The 17,279-nt window shown below is 35.0% G+C and overlaps 2 protein-coding genes across 2 annotated transcripts; one reads left to right on the top strand and one right to left on the bottom strand.

Moving 5' to 3' along the window:
- Positions 1–690: 690 nt before the first annotated feature.
- On the bottom strand, positions 691–6,343 carry LOC141682557 (serine carboxypeptidase 1-like). Its single transcript, XM_074487249.1, has 15 exons — positions 6,239–6,343; positions 5,918–6,117; positions 5,623–5,768; positions 4,406–4,476; positions 4,160–4,282; positions 3,901–4,003; positions 3,791–3,828; positions 3,596–3,697; positions 3,123–3,203; positions 2,779–3,024; positions 2,334–2,399; positions 2,052–2,167; positions 1,611–1,724; positions 1,401–1,446; positions 691–945 (listed from the first exon to the last, which is right to left on the bottom strand). The coding sequence occupies exons 2-15, from the start codon at positions 6,055–6,057 to the stop codon at positions 862–864; spliced, it is 1,476 nt and encodes a 491-aa protein (XP_074343350.1). The 5' UTR covers positions 6,058–6,117; positions 6,239–6,343; the 3' UTR covers positions 691–861.
- Positions 6,344–9,295: 2,952 nt separating this feature from the next.
- LOC141685822 (uncharacterized) lies at positions 9,296–13,009 on the top strand. The gene is made up of 6 exons (XM_074490902.1): positions 9,296–10,025; positions 10,127–10,247; positions 10,314–11,601; positions 11,988–12,129; positions 12,183–12,442; positions 12,608–13,009. The coding sequence occupies exons 1-6, from the start codon at positions 9,296–9,298 to the stop codon at positions 13,007–13,009; spliced, it is 2,943 nt and encodes a 980-aa protein (XP_074347003.1).
- Positions 13,010–17,279: the final 4,270 nt, after the last annotated feature.

Raw genomic sequence — 17,279 nt, 5'->3', positions numbered from 1 at the left:
TTTGTTCCAATGGTATTCTTTATAATGATTAGCTATAATATAATAATAATAATATTTACAATGACATTACTGAAGGAGGTAACTTTGAAATTGAAATTAAAATTAAAAATTTTAAAATAGAAGTCTAGGTGGACAATTTTGAAGAATGAAGATGACTAACAAATATGGAGAAGCCGGATAAAGAATTGTAAAATTTTAGTTAATGAGTTGTTTGCGTTGGAGTGTCCATTCTTATTTATATTTTGTAAATATGGATTGTAAAGTCTTTTATACATAAGGGGTGAGAAGGTTGGAGATTCTCTTGTAACTTGATAAAGCATCCAATAACAGCCACAGATACCACACATTATGTATAAGACAGAGACTTATCATCAAATGACGAATTGTCTAACGGTTCACCATTGTCGATTGGACAACTAATCGACCATCATGAACGTCGACCTGCACTGTTGCTAATATAGTTGAGATATATGCTTGAATTTCCTGAACAGTTAATCTCTGTTTGTTATTAGAAAATAATTTAGGCAAATGTTAAATCTTGTTTAAGTCGGAGAACAAAAGAGTTGGGAAAATACTAAATTACCCTCACGTTAATTTTTATCAGGATTGTTGATGTGCTTGGCAGGATTTGTATTTGAACACAATCATTTGTAAATTTTTGATATTGATAGATTACTGGGAAATTATAACTTGATAAAAAGCATCGCATTGATAACATGTGATGAAATTTGATGTTGATAATGATTCTTGATATCATTATTATTTCCTTTGACTATTTCCTCTCTTGCTTTTGGAATTTGCCAAGTTGTTGAATTACATAGAATTGACAAGTGAAGAATGTGGTTCTGGGTACTAGTATAGTTATATTTTAATTCCCGCCAACCAACGGCTATAAAAGTCCAAGGCTTCTTGTGGCTTATACTCTGGCACAGTGTGCCCCGACCCCTGCAGGAGATAATGAAACAAAATACACATCAGAATGTGAAAGGCGAATGCAATTCCGTTAGTTGACTCTAAACTTGTACTTCTTCGGTGAAATTTAAGCATAAGGTACTACTTGTAACAACTTCTAAAAACAGATTCTAAGTTCTGAAACTGATTGTGTTCTTTATTAGGCGTACCAAGGTAAAAAAAATATTCATTTTTAATATGATGTAGCTTTTAGTTTCTCAAAAAACACTTCTACATAATATAATTTCTGGGATCGCAGATCAGATCAGAAGCTTTTCTGCAGAAAAATAGTGTACTTGTGCATTTGTTTTACCCTGTAAGATAACCTTGTTCTCTCTGTAATAAGAGCCCGAGATTTTAAGTCTTACTAATATATTTTAGCTAGTACGTATCTAATTTGCAGTAGATCATTTCTAAAAATAAATAACAAACAGTGTGTTTTTCCATACCTTTACGGTTAGAAAAGTGAGTTTGTTTGTGTATCCTTCTAAATACCTGCAGAAACAATTTTTATTGTCAATCTTCGACTTTAAAGCAGATATGTGAGTAATGGAATTGTAATTGTTGCATTCGGATTCTTTATTTCTGAAACAAAAATCTCGAATCATGCCATCCCTAATATGATTCCAAATTTGTGCTTTGAAAGATACATATCATACCCGGCAACTTGTCCTTTAGATATCCATGGCCTCCATGAATCAACAATCTTGTATTTAAGTGAACTGGTCCATGCTTGGCTTCCAGTATATGGCACGCACATATCATGGTCTCCACTGGAATATATATTGTCATTTGTAAATACATACATTTTTGTTTTAATTTAACACAAACTCTAATTGAAAACATGCAGTTGCTAAAGCTTATATCAACACCCAATTTATTTGTTAGAGAGTGACACGTTAAGCTACTAATCACCAAACGTGTGTGTCTGTGAACATGATCCATACACAAGCTTAGATGAAGCAAATTAACGAGTATCCTACATTTATGGAATTGAAACTAAAGGCGGTTAGCATGAAAACTCATTTCTTATCGTCCCTCCTGGGTGTTACCCTGTTTAAACAGACACAAACTGAATTTAAAAATGTTTAGGCGTGTACCTGAAAATAAGAGCACGATATCCCTGGCTTGTAAGGTTTACATGGTAGGGAATCATGCTTCCAGCATCATGGTTGTAAGATAATCTACTAGTGCATAAGTCCCATGGTCCAGCTTGCTACATTTATATTTTTCGTAATGTTAAGATAATAACACATTCTGAACGCAAATCAATACAACTAGATCATGAAAATGCATGCTTCTGAATTTTGTGCAGAAAATGCCATTTTGCAACATCTAATTATCAAAATAATAAGATAAATGCAAATAAGTAGATGACATACTGGTCTGGCATGGAGTGCTTTTCTAACTGCATCATTGTTGAGCCATGTAGTTGCCACCTCATCATTCTGCACAAGCATATATCAACATTTAGAAGAATCAAGAAAAGAACAATTTTTTTCTCTTAAATTCAATTTAATTTTAGAAGATCGTGTTTGGTTGTCATGGGTCTACTTGTTATCTCCTAAGTCAGTGATTCGAATACGAGAAACAGTCTTTTTACTATAAAAGAACAAAGGTGCTTCTTTTTGTGAAATAAGGCCAATCTTCAGTACAAGGGACCTCTCGCCAGCCTACTGTTAGGAGCCTTGTGTACTTTTATAATCTTTTGTATGCTTTTATTTTGATGAAAAAATATAATTCATATTTGTGTTTGTAACTGCCAAGTAAAATAAATTCACCTGCAATTTTACACAAAAACATACTGGGAAACTGTTAACTACTTACAATGCAGGGAACTCCAAGTGCCTTTGATTCAGCCATTATTTGGGGCCACGACGGAATAAGTCCATCTTTAACTGGTGCACGGAAAGGCCATGCTCGCCCAAAAATTCTTTTCCTCACCGTGAGGGGACGATCTGTCTGCCCTAATTGTTTAAAGCTTATCGGTACGCTTGAATTTTTCGCTGTTTCTGTTGTGGGACTATGGTAGCATGGCTCAAGAATGTCATAAATGTTTAAACCTTCAACAGCCTAGAAAAAGGCAAATGAAATACATCACACAACTGTGAAAAAAAATCACATACGTGACCAAAGCCTGCTAAATAATTTAACATATAAGTAATACTCACCACATCAATGCTATCAAGAGCTTGGTAGCATTTATCAGTAGTTGGATCGTTGTAATTCTCTTTGCAGTTGATTCTAGCGTCCTATAACAGATGAAAACAAGAATATAACAAAGGGAGCCGAAAACATTGTAGATGAATAATAATTAATTCTTGAAAGCCATAATTTCAATGTAATAGCACAAAGTATACGACTAGAAGGACACCAAAGTAGTCTATAGTCTGGCATTCATCTACATAATTCCACATTATCTTTTTACAATTTTATATTATCTTTATAGGTTCCTAATTGAAGTCGACATATATTATATGATTAAATGTGTCATAAGAGAGCATCTTTAAGTTGGCAGAGATGATGAACATTGAACACTTAACCAGTTTCTGATCTTAAAGAAAATTTTGTATAATTATCTATACATTCCACAGGCATTCGGAGTTTACTTATTGTGAAAAATCCCAGGTTTATGAATATATACCTCGAACATTTTGTTGGAGATGAGGCCCATTCCATGTGCAAATGGGACAAGAGCATTGCCATCAAATTTGTTGTCTGTGACTCCATTTCCAATCATATAGCCCTGCATTTCCCAATTTTAAAGACAAATAGAAATGGTTAGCTTTCTATTCCGATTAATTACTACCAATATAAATAAACTAATAACAATATCCACCTCGAACTTTATAACAGGCTTTGCACCGTTCTTAATTCCTGAAATATAGAACAGTTAATTACTTGATTGTCAACACTCATGAATTTTAGAGATATAACAGAATGCCATACCTTGGACCACATTCGAGGCAAGCGTTGGAACGTAAACGCCAGCATATGACTCGCCAGCAACGTAAAATGGATTATTCACAAACTCCGGGTATTGCTCAAACCACTGAATTCGACATATAATTTATAGTAAGAATCATTTAAGTTTATATTATAGACTAAGGTAGGCAAATAATTGACTTCTTTTAAGACAGTTCTCTGTACTGTGCAACACATGCTTGTTAGTACAGTCAAATAAACGAAATCAACACAGTATACAAACCTTGAGTAGAAAACTATGAGTGTCTTTAGCTGTTTGTATGTCCCCTGTTTCATAAGCAGATGAATTGTCCGAGTAGGAGAAGCCAACACCAGCAGGTGAATCCAAGTAGATGATATTTGAAACCTGCACATTTTGTCAATGTTTAATTTATTTTGTTGCAAATTAAACTAAAGTTCTTTAGATAAAATGGAGAAAACGAACATCAGATCAAAAGATAAACTGATTAATAATAGTATATATAAACACCTTGGACCAGCTATATGGATTTAAGTGCAGAGTAGGGAGGCCCTTTTTTCCAGCCTCAAAATTGAAGGGACCTGCAAGTAGTAATGTAACATAATCAACCTCCTCTACATTCTTGAATCAAATAGCTAATGTTATGTCATGCAAACAAAATTAGTTTTCTGGATTAGCTAATGTTATGTCGCGGAAAAACAGAATCTAGACGGAATTTAGCATCGTATGACTATATACCGGAACCTTGTTTAAAAAATCTGTTCATGCTGTGGTCTGTTACATTAAAATTTTACAGGAGTATATTCTTATGTAGATATTGTGTCCAGTTGTGTGTGCAGTTGATCTTCCTTTTAGGCCAGCGACCAGGGGGTGCACCACATGACTAACTGACTTTTTCATGGTGAAACCAACCATGTTGCGTAAAGGTGACATTTATTTATTACAAGTTCCTCTTTCCCCAAATGCTCTTCTCATAAATCATATCCAATTATAATTTTCTTTACTTTTTTAGCATGTTAATATGTACATTTACAAGTCCCACACACCCACCCATGTGTACTTTACTTCTCTTGACTATCCCCACCTCTTCAACATTGCTTTGATAGTGTCAAATTTTAAATTTTAACAAGGTGGGATCACTGAAAGACACCAAACAGGTTCAGGGTTTTTGTCTTCTGTCTTACATTACATTCACCATTGTTATATATTTCCGGTGACAGAACCAGAGGAGGGTATAGTTTTTACAGCCTATGACTACGAAAAATTAACTGTACATGTCTGTTAGACCTGAATTTCTCGGAATTCTGGCTCTGCCACTGTATAATCCTAAATGATATACGTAAAGGAGTATAAACAGTCAAAAGTTTTTAAGATCCATAATTTGAGCTGAACTTTTCAACATGCTGTTATAACCATCTACTTAAAAGTATCCTACAAAACCCAATTGGCCAAATGTACAAATGATGTACAACATTTGTCAGTGCTGTTAACAAATGTTTTTGTTGATTTTTCAATGCATTTCCTAATGAAAAACTAAAAACTGGTTGGTTGACAGAATCTTCACAGAGAATGTAAAGTAAAGAGTACAAAAAGGTAAAGAAACAAAACTGGAAAAAAAACAGAGAATCTGGAATAAAAACCCCAGTATTCAAAGTGATGATAAGATTAGAATATACTACTAAATATGCACAAATATAATATAATAATTTAAATAGATGTAGAAGTACCATGTTCATAGACAAAACCATCAAAGCTTGAGCAACCTGGTCCTCCATTGAGCCACAACACAACAGGATCCTTTGATGGATTCCTTTCTGATGTAACCAAGTAATAGTAAAGGTTCTTCTCTGGCTTCCCATCTAGTGTCACATATCTGTTCATCCATGATCCAACATTCCAAAACAATTAATATATTTTACATGGACGCATACATAAACATCCTTACATTAGTGACGGAACCAGGATTTCAAAACAGTTGGAACTAAAGCCTACATGTACAACAATGTATAACATATAACATACCCTGCATGATGATTTGAAGGGAAGGAGCCAACAAAGCCAGGGACACTTGTTACACGAGAGCCTCTTGGAGCTGCTCTAACATGATGAAAATCAAGAACTAAGAAAAGTGATAATACAGTAAAAAATATGAATTTCTCCATTGAAGAGCTCAAAAAATTGTACTGTACAATTCTTTTTTTCCCTTTGAATATATATTCCTCCTGAAAAATGAATATATATCAAGTATATCACGAAAATTCAGCATGTGAATCAAGAAAATATCATAAAAAATGGAAAGAAAATATGTAAAAATAAAAAAATAATTGTGAAAAAGGTGAAAACCTTATAAATGGAAAGAGAGAGAAGATATCATATCATATGACATGATATGTATATAGTAGTTTGGTATATAGTAGATGAGAAGGAAATAAATAGCGGGAAGACCAGAGAAGTAGGGAATAATTAAGTTGGCAAAAAGATACAAATTGACAAAGATATAAAAGGGACTTGCATCATCATCATTTTGTAATTTCTTTAATTATTATTTTATATTCCATCTAAATAAACAAGTACATGAAATGTTATTATTAATGTATTACTAAGATTGAACATTTTTGGATAATTCAAATATTTAGTAATTTACTATTTATTAAATTCCATTCCTTTCTCGTCTTGAAAATTTTATTCCGAGAACAGATATTAAGGTTATAAGTCATATTAATCAAAAAATAAGCCTAATAAAATAGATTAAAAGTTTATAATATAATTGATTATCTTCCAATGTAACTTGCATCTATTTTTGTTCATCACAAAATTCATTCTTCAATCATATATTATACAAACAGAAAAGACAATATTTATTTTGACTCATCTCTTATATGGATGGGAAATTTGAGGGCAAAATAATTAAGGGTTTAAACAAGAAAGTTTATAGTAATCATAGACAAAGAGTATAAATTTGACTTATGTGATTAGAGTGATATGTACGTATTATTAAGATAGATAAAAAAAGAAGGCATAACGTATCTTTCAAGATTATTGGGTTTTAATTTAATTAGGAAATATAGGGAACATATTGAATAAATTAATTTATATGATTGGATTTCATGCCGGTTGTAATGAGTCAACTCGTTTGGTCATTTACCAGCCTAATTGATACTCTTGAAAGTTTTTATATAAATGGAAGTAGGAATGGCAATGATTCTCGTGCTCGTACGTTTGTGATTTTGTTCGGCAGTAGGAAAAAGGAAACAAGTTTGTATTGGGGTTTTTTTTTGATAACAGAATATCCTTTATAATAAATGATATACTTTCTTATTCTAATTTTTAGGTCTGTGCCAATGGCACGTAGTAATAGCTGAATTTCATAATTTTTAAATTTAGTTTATTATAATGAATTCATATTAATTAATAATAATAAACCTTTTGTATATAAAAAACTCTAATAGTTAAAATAAATTAAATTTATGAGATTCCACATTTAGTATATGTATATGTACACACTAAAAACCGTTTCTTATTTTGACAAATAAAATTAATTTTATTTTCGATCTTGAAATTAATAAGATACTAATTCATTCCAAAATGCATATTTATTCCTGTGGATATGTAACTTAATTACATAGACCACGTGGTTACATAAGTTATTTATAATATTTTTTCGATTTTTTTCTAATATGTCCCATTTTAAAAAATGATTTATAAATATGTTCTATTTTTTGTTGTAATTATAAATATATTCCAAATCATTTATGATGATGACTCTGAGCTAGAACATGTAGATTAAATGCGGTTTATCTTGATTCACGTGATTTGCAAGCTATTATGTGAGCCCATAGGATTTACCCAATGTGCACCCGAAGGGTGGTGGCTGCGGATACCTACGATTAAAAAAAATCCCAAATCAGTTATTTCTTTTAATTTAAAGCTAATCAAGATTAATTTACTACTACACATATTTTAAAGATACTTTTACCCCTAACTTTCATAATTTAATAATTTAGTAATACTATATAACTCCAAACTAAAATAAAATTAGTACTTTCTATAAACCAAAAAATATATTAAATAACAACTAGTCGAACTTTATTTAATAAATAAAAGTTCAAAGAAATTATTATTTTAATAACTTACACACTGGTCCTCGCATCTTAAAAAAATTCAAAAAAAAATCAAAACTTTTTTCTCTCCCTGTGAGAGTCTAGTTTTCTCTCCTGGGTTTTGTTTTTTTTGCACGCATGGCCAGGGTGGATGACATAGATGTACGTATGGCGACTATGTGTATTGAAGACGAGGAGAATGTGGGATTATGTTTTGACGACGAGGTTGAGGAGGTATCAAACAAGTATCATTTATGCTTAGTAGGTCATTTTTTGACTGAAAAGAACATCAACAATAGGGCAATGAAATCGAAGCTTGCTGACATATGGCGTCCTGTTCGTGGGATCAATATCAAAGATCTGAAACCGGGTATCTTTTTATTTCAATTTTACCATAATGATGATATACAATGGGTTTTATCTGGTGGCCCTTGGTCCTATAATGGAGCGATGCTTGTTGTTAACATAATTAGTAAGGGAGCTGATCCTTTGGAAGTTCCTCTATTTGAGTTATCATTTTGGATTCAATTGCATGGTCTGCCAAATGGTTTCATGACTGAAGCTGATGGCAAACAATTTGGGACTTCTTTGGTTCTTTTCAGAGCTATGATCCACATAACAATACCAGCATCTGGCGTGAGTGCATGAGGATTCGAATCAAGGTTGATGTGAGACGACCCCTGAAGAGGAAGAAAAAGATATGTAGGAAGAATGGTGCTGAAAGTATTGTGCAATGTAAGTACGAGAGGCTAGGTGATTTTTGTTTCACGTGCGGTATGGTAATGCACACAGAGAGGTTCTGTAACCAAAGAATGGGGATGGATCCAAATGATTCTCTCAGGGAGTGGGGAGTTTGGCTGAGAGCACCGCCACGGTGCATGGCGGGGCAGCAACGGAGCAAGTGGCTTCGTGATGAGAAGGATGAAGTGTGGGGCGCTAATTCCGGGAATGACAACTACTTTCACATGAAAGACGGGGTCAAAGAACAAACATGGAGTGGAATAAGGAAACAACCTATCAACAAAGCTATTCTATCGGGATCAGATTGCCAACTAGGTTTTTCAAATGGGCTGGCGGGAAAAAATTTAGCCAAATCTGGATGTGGGTCGTCTGCTCAGGAAATGATTGGGCTTAATATGGATGAAAGAAAAAGACGTCGTGAGGCTGAAGCAAATGAGTTTATGGACGTAGAAGGTGGTCACAGTACAACTATCTCTGAATCTGTTCTTTCTCTTAGGGATTTTGCAGCTTCTTCACCCGAATTATTGGCTAAGCTTGCAGAGCAAGCTAGCTAGACAAAATGAATGTCTTAAGCTGGAACTGTCGAGGGTTGGGGAGCCCTCGTACAGTTCGTGTCCTTAGTGATTTAATCAAATCACGCAAACCCGACGTTCTTTTTCTTTCAGAAACTATTTCAACAGCAGATAAAATAGAGCACCTTCGCGTAAAGTTTGGTTTTTCTCATTGTTTTACAGTAGATCGTATTGGTCGCAGTGGTGGTCTTGGGGTGTTTTGGAGGAACAATGCAGCCTGTGAAATAACTGGGTATTCCCAGAACCATGTAGATATTAATTTTATGCATAATAATGTGGCTGTTTGGCGTCTTTCTTGCTTTTATGGTTTTTCTGAACGTACCAGGAGACAGAACTCGTGGGATCTTATTCGTGTGTTAGCTGGTAAGTCTGATCTCCCTTGGTACATTATGGGAGACTTCAACGATCTCTTATATGAATCCGACAAATGGGGTCGCTTGCCTCATCCTAGAAGTCTTTTGGAGGGGTTTCGGAAAGCTATCGATGATAGTCTACTAGCCGAGCTTCATCTTCATGAAGGTAAATTCACGCAGGAGAAGTGTCAAGGTAAACCAGAGTGGGTGAAGAAAAGACTTGATAGGTGTTTTGCTACTCAGACCTGGTGGAATCTTTTCCAGCTCTGTAAGTTATTTGTTGACCATGATTCAGCTTCTGATCATGATCCGTTATTCTTAGATCTTGTTAATGTCTCTTTCTCGAGGAAGTTTTTCGCTTCAGGTTTGAGAATACCTGGCTGAGAGAGCCTAATTTTCTAAAGGATGTTTCAGAATTTTGGTTAAATATGCCTGCTATAAATATTTTACCAAAGCTTATTTCAGTGTCTGGCTTCATGGCTCGTTGGGGCAGGAATTTTTTTCATAAATTCCGGGATAAAGTAAAGAAACAAAAAGACATGGTAGCTAGTCTTTCTGATCGCGCTGATATGATAGGGGTGGAGCGGTACTTCACTGAAAGAGAGAAGCTTAATACATTGCTGCTTCACGAGGAAGTTTACTGGAAATAAAGAGCAAAAAATTATTGGCTTACGGAGGGTGATGCAAACATAAAGTTTTTCCATGCTACTGCATCAGTAAGGAAGAAGACGAATCATATAGCTTTTTTGGAGAATGATCTGGGCGAGCAGATTCAGGTGCATGAGAAGATGTGTCATATGGTTAAAGACTATTTCACAGAGGTATTTACATCTAAGCGTGATCACAGTGATATTCCCGAGTTGATATCAAATAGGGGTGCCACCATGACCCAGAATGCAGATCTGGTAGCTGATCTCACTTTTGATGAATTCACAATTACAGTTAAACAGATGCACCCAGACAAGGCATCGGGGCCTGATGGGTTGAACCCTGCCTTCTTCCAGCAACTCTGGTCCATTTTAGGCCACGAAGCTTTTCATTGTTGTAAGGAATGGTTAACTAATTGCTCTTTTTCAGCTAATCTTAATGACACAAACGTGGTGCTCATACCCAAGAAAGAAAATGCAAGCTGTATGAAAGACCTGCGACCGATAGCTTTATGTAATGTTCTCTACAAGATTGTGGCAAAAGTGCTATCCAACAGGTTAAAATTAATTCTTCCTACTCTAATTTCTGAACACCAATCCGCTTTTGTTCCTGGAAGAAGTATAACTGATAATGTCTTGGTTGCATTTGAAATTATTCATCATATGCAAAGGAAAAAGACAAGAGAGGATGGGGAAATAGCTTTAAAGTTGGACATTAGCAAGGCTTATGACAGAGTCGATTGGGATTTTCTTAAGGTAAGCATGAGAGGAATGGGTTTTAGTCAAAAATGGATAGACTGGATGATGCTCTGCATTACCACGGTTTCATACGAGTTCTCTTTTAATGGCTCTTCTGTTGGTCCAATTCAACCTACTAGGGGGCTTCGTCAGGGGGACCCTTTGTCCCCGTATCTTTTCCTTCTGTGTGTGGAGGGACTGTCTAACAGCTTGAGTAACGCAGCAAGGGAGGGGATTATCCATGGGTCTCAAATCTGTCCAGCAGCTCCAGTAGTCACACATCTCCTGTTTGCGGATGATAGTTTCTTGTTCTTCTGTGCTGATCGAGGTGAAGCAGAAACCATTAAAGAGTTGCTCAACACTTACAAGAATTGGTCAGGGAAACCTGTGAACTTTCAAAAATCCGGCATTCATTTCAGCTCTAATATCCAACAACATCTTAGAATGGAGCTCTCTACTATTCTAGGGGTGACTAACAACCTGTATGATAGCAAATACCTTGGACTGCCCTCTTTAGTGGGGAGATCAAAAAATAAAGTTTTTGGTTTTGTCAAGGTTAAAGTGTGGAAAAGAGTCCAAGGTTGGCGCATAAAATCTATCTCGTAGGCAGGGAAACTGTTTTGATAAAAAATGGAGCTCAATCTATTCCATACTACTGCATGTCGTGTTTCCTGTTGCCTAAAACTCTTTGCCAGAAGATTGAGATAATTATGAATAAGTACTGGTGGAACTCCAACCCAGGACAAAATAAAGGCATCAATTGGCTTGGTTGGGGTGACATGAGCATTTCAAAGTATAGAGGTGGTTTGGGTTTTAGAAGTTTGTACGGGTTCAACATTGCATTGATTGGTAAACAGTGTTGAAAGTTTATCAAAGACCCTCACTCGCTTGTGGCTCGTATCTATAAGGCTCGATATTTCCCTAATTGTCATTTGTTACAGGCAACCCAACAGGCAGGAGCAATTTTCATTTGGTCGGGTTTAATGGCTGCGAAGGATTCATTGTGTAATGGATTCAGATGGGTTCTAGGTGATGGCTTGGACATTAACACTATCAAAGATCCTTGGCTAAGAAAGAAGGAAGGTTTCTGTGTTGATCAAATGATTAACTATGGAGTTGCTATATCCCTGTTTCAGATTTCATCATGACTCATGGTAGAGAATGGGATGAACCGAAGGTAATGGATTTATTTTCAGAAAATGATGCGAAACTAATCTTGGAAACTCGGATTCCATATGGGTCTGCTAAAGATCGTATTGCGTGGACACATTCAACAGATGGTAATTATACTGTAAAAGCGGGATACCAGTACTGGCGTGATGTCAATATGAGTAACACGAGAGTTGTGCAATGCAGTGGCTGGGGTGTTCTTTGGAGGCTAAATGTCCCTCATAAAGTTAGAACTTTTTTGTGGAGATTCTGTCGCAATAATGTTCCTGTTAGGAACAATCTGCAAGCCCGAGGTGTGGCTCTTCCAATCACTTGTCCTATGTGTAACTCAGACACATAATATTTGTTGCATGTGTTCTTTATTTGTCCTTTTGCAACTAGTTGTTGGCAGCATGTTGGAGTTTTGTTTGATATGAGCACAGTGGAATATGCTCATGAGTGGTTGCTCCAAATGCTAAACACATCATGTCAAGATGAATTAATTCAGATAGCTAGGGTATTATGGGGGATATGGTTCTTTCGTAATAAGAAAGTATGGGACGAAAAGCTGGTTACTGGAAGGTTTGCTATAGAATGGAGTATGAAATATTTTACTGACTGGAATGCAGCAAAGGCGAGTAGAGTAACCACGCCAACTACCAGCACGAAAATAAGTAGAGTTTCTGCTCATAAATGGAAGCCTCCAGTGATGGGTTCCTTAAAGTTGAATGTAGATGCAACACTCAAGCTAGGAGAGGCTACTTTTATTGTTGGCCTTATCCTTCGTGATCATGAGGGCAAATTTATTCTGTGAAAAGTCAGGAAGCCGTTGATGGTGAGTTCGGTGTTCGAGGCTAAAGTTGTTGCAATCAGTGAAGGCCTTCGTTGGATCACTTCTCTACCGTACCAACAAGTCGAGGTAGAGTCAGATTCCCTCCTTTCCGTCCAGGCCTGCAACCGTCCTCATAATATTTCTTTAGAAGTTGGATTTAACCTAGATGATTGCCATAATAATATTCAGTCTAGGCCGGATCTGTCGGTTAGTTTTGCTAAAAGGCAAGCAAACAAAGCAGCCCATTTGTTGGCTAAATTACCTTGTTTGCTAGATTGCCAAAGCATTTTTACGTCTCCTCCAAGTATGTTGCTGGAGACTTTACTGTATGATGCTTTCTTTTAATGAAATTCATTTTACATCAAAAAAAATAACTTACACACAGGTTTGTAAATTATAGTTATCAAATTATATTTTTTTTGCTTGTGGCATTAACTGGACTATAAAGGTACACCATCAATTTTAGCCGTAGTGTGACTTTTTAAATATCTACCGAATTAAATGTCACATATTAATCTTAAGTCTTAATCTCATGTTGAACTTGTAAAAATGATTCCCGTGAAATTATTTCTCGAGATGATGGTGATTTCCAATATCTATTATACATATATATATATATATACATTAGCTTAAATCAGTGCGACACACTAGTTTTTATTGATATTTAAATATTTTAAGATTTTACTTATTGTGACGCCCTCCCAGTCCGGAGTTTAAATTGGGGAGTCACTTCTCACCATTCATAACATTATCACAATATAATTATTCAACCCCCTTACACCACAAGTATCTTAAACAGGTCATGGTATGAAACAAGTACAACTACTAACAAACAATATAAAATTATTACAAACCCTAAATAAATACCCATAGTTATAACTCCGGTTTGGAATTATACAAAAAAACCCGAAGGTACCGATAATAACGTTCTAATTCAACATAGCTTACTCCCTATTATTATTCATGTGTGTCCTCTACCTGAGCTGGTATAACGATTCTAACAGTACGAAAAGGACAACTTTCAATATTCTTAGCAACCTTGCCTAACCCTGGCCATCTTCCTCATACTTAACTGTCAGGGTTAGATAAATAACAAAGCGAGCTACAAAAGTTCAGCAAGTAACTAAATTAAAGAAAAATGCTAAATTATTTAACTGAATGAGATAAAGGCCAAGGTCACAAGGGTCTTAAAAGAGGTTTCCAGATCGGGTTCATTCCAAGGTAGTCGTTCTACAACCATTCCTTAATTAAAACATTTCCTTTTTCAAAAATTTGATAAACTTTCCTCTATCAAAGCAATACTTTTCAAAATAGTTCTTTTCGTCAACACTTTTCGTTCATTCATGAAATTATTTTATTTTCAAGAAAATGGTTCAATCATCTGAACATTGATTTACATAAAATATTTTTACTCAATTGGAGTGCATGAAGCTATGGACTGCACGGGTGATCAGCCACGTACAATCCCCATGCCAGACTTTCTAGCCCCTCTGGACGTGAATAGGGTACCCATAAGGCTATGTATTCATCCTTTCACTGGTCTTCATAATGTGCCAGCTCTCAGTGGTCTTCATAATGGACCTGCGTCACTCGACCACTTACACTTCCAATTATTGGAAGTCCGTAAAAAATCAATTAATATAAATCCTTCATTTCCAAAATACTTTTCATTTTAAAATCTTTACTATACCTTTGAAAACATTGAGACTCTTTCAAGTCTAAAATCATTCTTAATTTCAATTTCATAAAATATTGTTACATTGCAAGGGTAGGGTATACCATAAAAAACATCATTCAGAGAATCAAAGGTATCATCAACTTGAAAGCATTTGCATTTGAAATAAAGTATAATATTAAAAAGGAAGGAAATAAATAGGCTACATCAATATATAAGGCTAATTAAAGGGTGGCAGTAGGTATTCAATCATAACATAAAATCATAACATAGGAGGCAAGAGTTAAAATGTTACTTTCCTTATTCGCTTCCTCTCTTGACCACAAAACCTACTTTCCCATCACCTAGTGGGGCCTTTCCTTTCCTAAACCTAGCGTTCTCACTTTCCAAATCTACACGTATTAAGACATTATATTAGTATCTTTGTAGTCAATCGTCGTTCACCTTGAACGTCTAAAACTATTCTACCCATACGATATCAAATCCCGACTCGTATTTATACGTACTATCTCAATATACAAAACAGATAGGGCTCACATACTTTAAAATTCGGTTCGGTAATTATTTTTAAAAATACGTATAACCGTCATTACAGAAAATAGGGTCATCACACTCTTTTTGAAAAATGTTCACCACGATATGAAAGTAGTTTTCGTAAAATATTTATAAATATATAATTATATATTCGATTGGTATTCCCGATAATTACACGATACGTTCCCGTATTTCCGAAATTAATTTCTCGGAAATCGAGCAGCGTTTCCTCTATTTATCGGACTACCAGCCGATATCATATCGACACAACCAATCATAATCCACAAACCAGTCATTCACAACGATTTTAATAACTACACCCGACTAATTTATGTTTCGAAATAATTGTCCACGGATTCTGCAACACACACGCACACACACAACACGCATACACAGGAACACACACACACACGTGTATACACACACACACGCGTATACACACACGGACAAAAAAAACAGACGGAGGCGATTGGAAAATAAAGGCGGCGACGAAGGAGAATTACCAGGAACAGAAGCAATCGCGGAAAGGGAACACAGGGAAGAGGAGAGAGACGCGAGAGGGAGAGAGACAAGTCGGGAGAGAGAGGTTGAGTGAGGATAGGGATGAAGAACAGAGGAGAGGATAAGTATTTTTGTATATATTTGTTTTTCTTTTATTATTATTTTTATTTTTATAAAATCTAAGATCAAGCCACATAAACATGGGGTAATACAAAATTTGAACACGTATTACTGGAATAACAGGGTGCTGCCACGTGTCTATTCTTGCGATTGGAAGCCCAGATCTGTCCTTTAACGAACAAACTTACAGGTAAATAAAATTTGAAAAATTACCAAACTAATTTTAAAATTCTTGAAATAATTAAAAACTAGTCAAATAAAAATTTCATAATTTTTAAAATATTTTTGAATTTAACACTGGACCCGCAATAAAATGCAATCAGAAAATTATTTAGGGCAAACTAATTGACGAAATATTATTTTCTAAATTTTATAAATTCTTATAAATATTTATTGAAGTTGTAAGGCCTAAAATAATTTTAAAGATAATTTCAATATTTAGGAAGATAAATCTTTAATAAAATTCCTTTTTAAACCAGAAACATAAAATAATACGGGTCACCAATTAATGAGATAAATAATTCTCGAACACAACTGAGTCAAACCTCACGTAGTCACACATTCCTCAATAGAAGCTTCATGCTTCCATTTAATTTCCATATTAAATCATAAATATTCTCACTTTTCCATTTTTGTTATATATACAAGAATCCGATATCTTTTATCGGTCACATCTTCACTTTATTCATTTAATCGTATCAATACATACGGGTCACTTAATCATGTACTCGCATATATACCCATAAAAATCATAAATCACTAATTTCTCTTTTAATTCTCATAAATTATCATCTTTCAATTCTTTGCTCGCTAACTCCAAATCATTAACAATTAGTAGCACACCGTACAAAAATATAACATAATATATTTTTATTTTCTAATTTCATACAAAATCACACATTCATATATAATGTTCGAGAATATAAGTCTCAAAATCCCTGGATATTACATCCTTCCCCCGTTAAAAGGATTCTGTCCCCAGAATCACACATTAGTAAATAAATGAGGATACTTATCAAGCATTTCGCTTTCAAGCTCCCAAGTTACTTCCTCAACTCTGGGATTCCTCCATTGAATTTTCATTAATAGCACTATCTTATTTCTAAGCACCCTCTCTTTCCGGTCTAGTAATTCTACCGCTTGTTCTACATAAGACAGATCTGGCTGAATCTCTAAAGGTTCATATTCTATTACATGACTTGAATCTGGGTTGTACTTTTTAAGCATAGATACATGAAAGATGTTATGAATGTGATGTATCTGCGGCGGTAGAGCCAACTCATACGCAACCATTCCAACTCTCTTTAATATCTCAAAAGGTCCGATGTATCTTGGATTCAGTTTTCCTTTCTTTCTGAATCTAGACAATCATTTCCATGGTGACATCTTTAGTAATGCCTTCTCTCCAGGCTCGAATTCCAT

Source organism: Apium graveolens, chromosome 9 (genome assembly GCF_009905375.1).
Source record: "Apium graveolens cultivar Ventura chromosome 9, ASM990537v1, whole genome shotgun sequence".
NCBI classification, from domain to species: domain Eukaryota; kingdom Viridiplantae; phylum Streptophyta; class Magnoliopsida; order Apiales; family Apiaceae; genus Apium; species Apium graveolens.
This window is presented reverse-complemented; position numbering and strand designations above follow the sequence as displayed.

Excerpts from the sequence above, each read along its gene's own strand:
- LOC141682557 (XM_074487249.1), bottom strand. The coding sequence starts at position 6,057 with ATGGAGAAATTCATATTTTTTACTGTATTATCACTTTTCTTAGTTCTT. Across the intron at positions 3,698-3,790 it reads AGCCTGTTATAAAGTTCGAG|GGCTATATGATTGGAAATGG; the intron begins GTGGATATTGTT and ends TGGGAAATGCAG. Across the intron at positions 3,204-3,595 it reads TCTCCAACAAAATGTTCGAG|GACGCTAGAATCAACTGCAA; the intron begins GTATATATTCAT and ends CATCTGTTATAG.
- LOC141685822 (XM_074490902.1), top strand. The coding sequence starts at position 9,296 with ATGAATGTCTTAAGCTGGAACTGTCGAGGGTTGGGGAGCCCTCGTACA. Across the intron at positions 11,602-11,987 it reads AAGTTTTTGGTTTTGTCAAG|GCAACCCAACAGGCAGGAGC; the intron begins GTTAAAGTGTGG and ends CATTTGTTACAG. Across the intron at positions 12,130-12,182 it reads TTGGCTAAGAAAGAAGGAAG|ATTTCATCATGACTCATGGT; the intron begins GTTTCTGTGTTG and ends TCCCTGTTTCAG.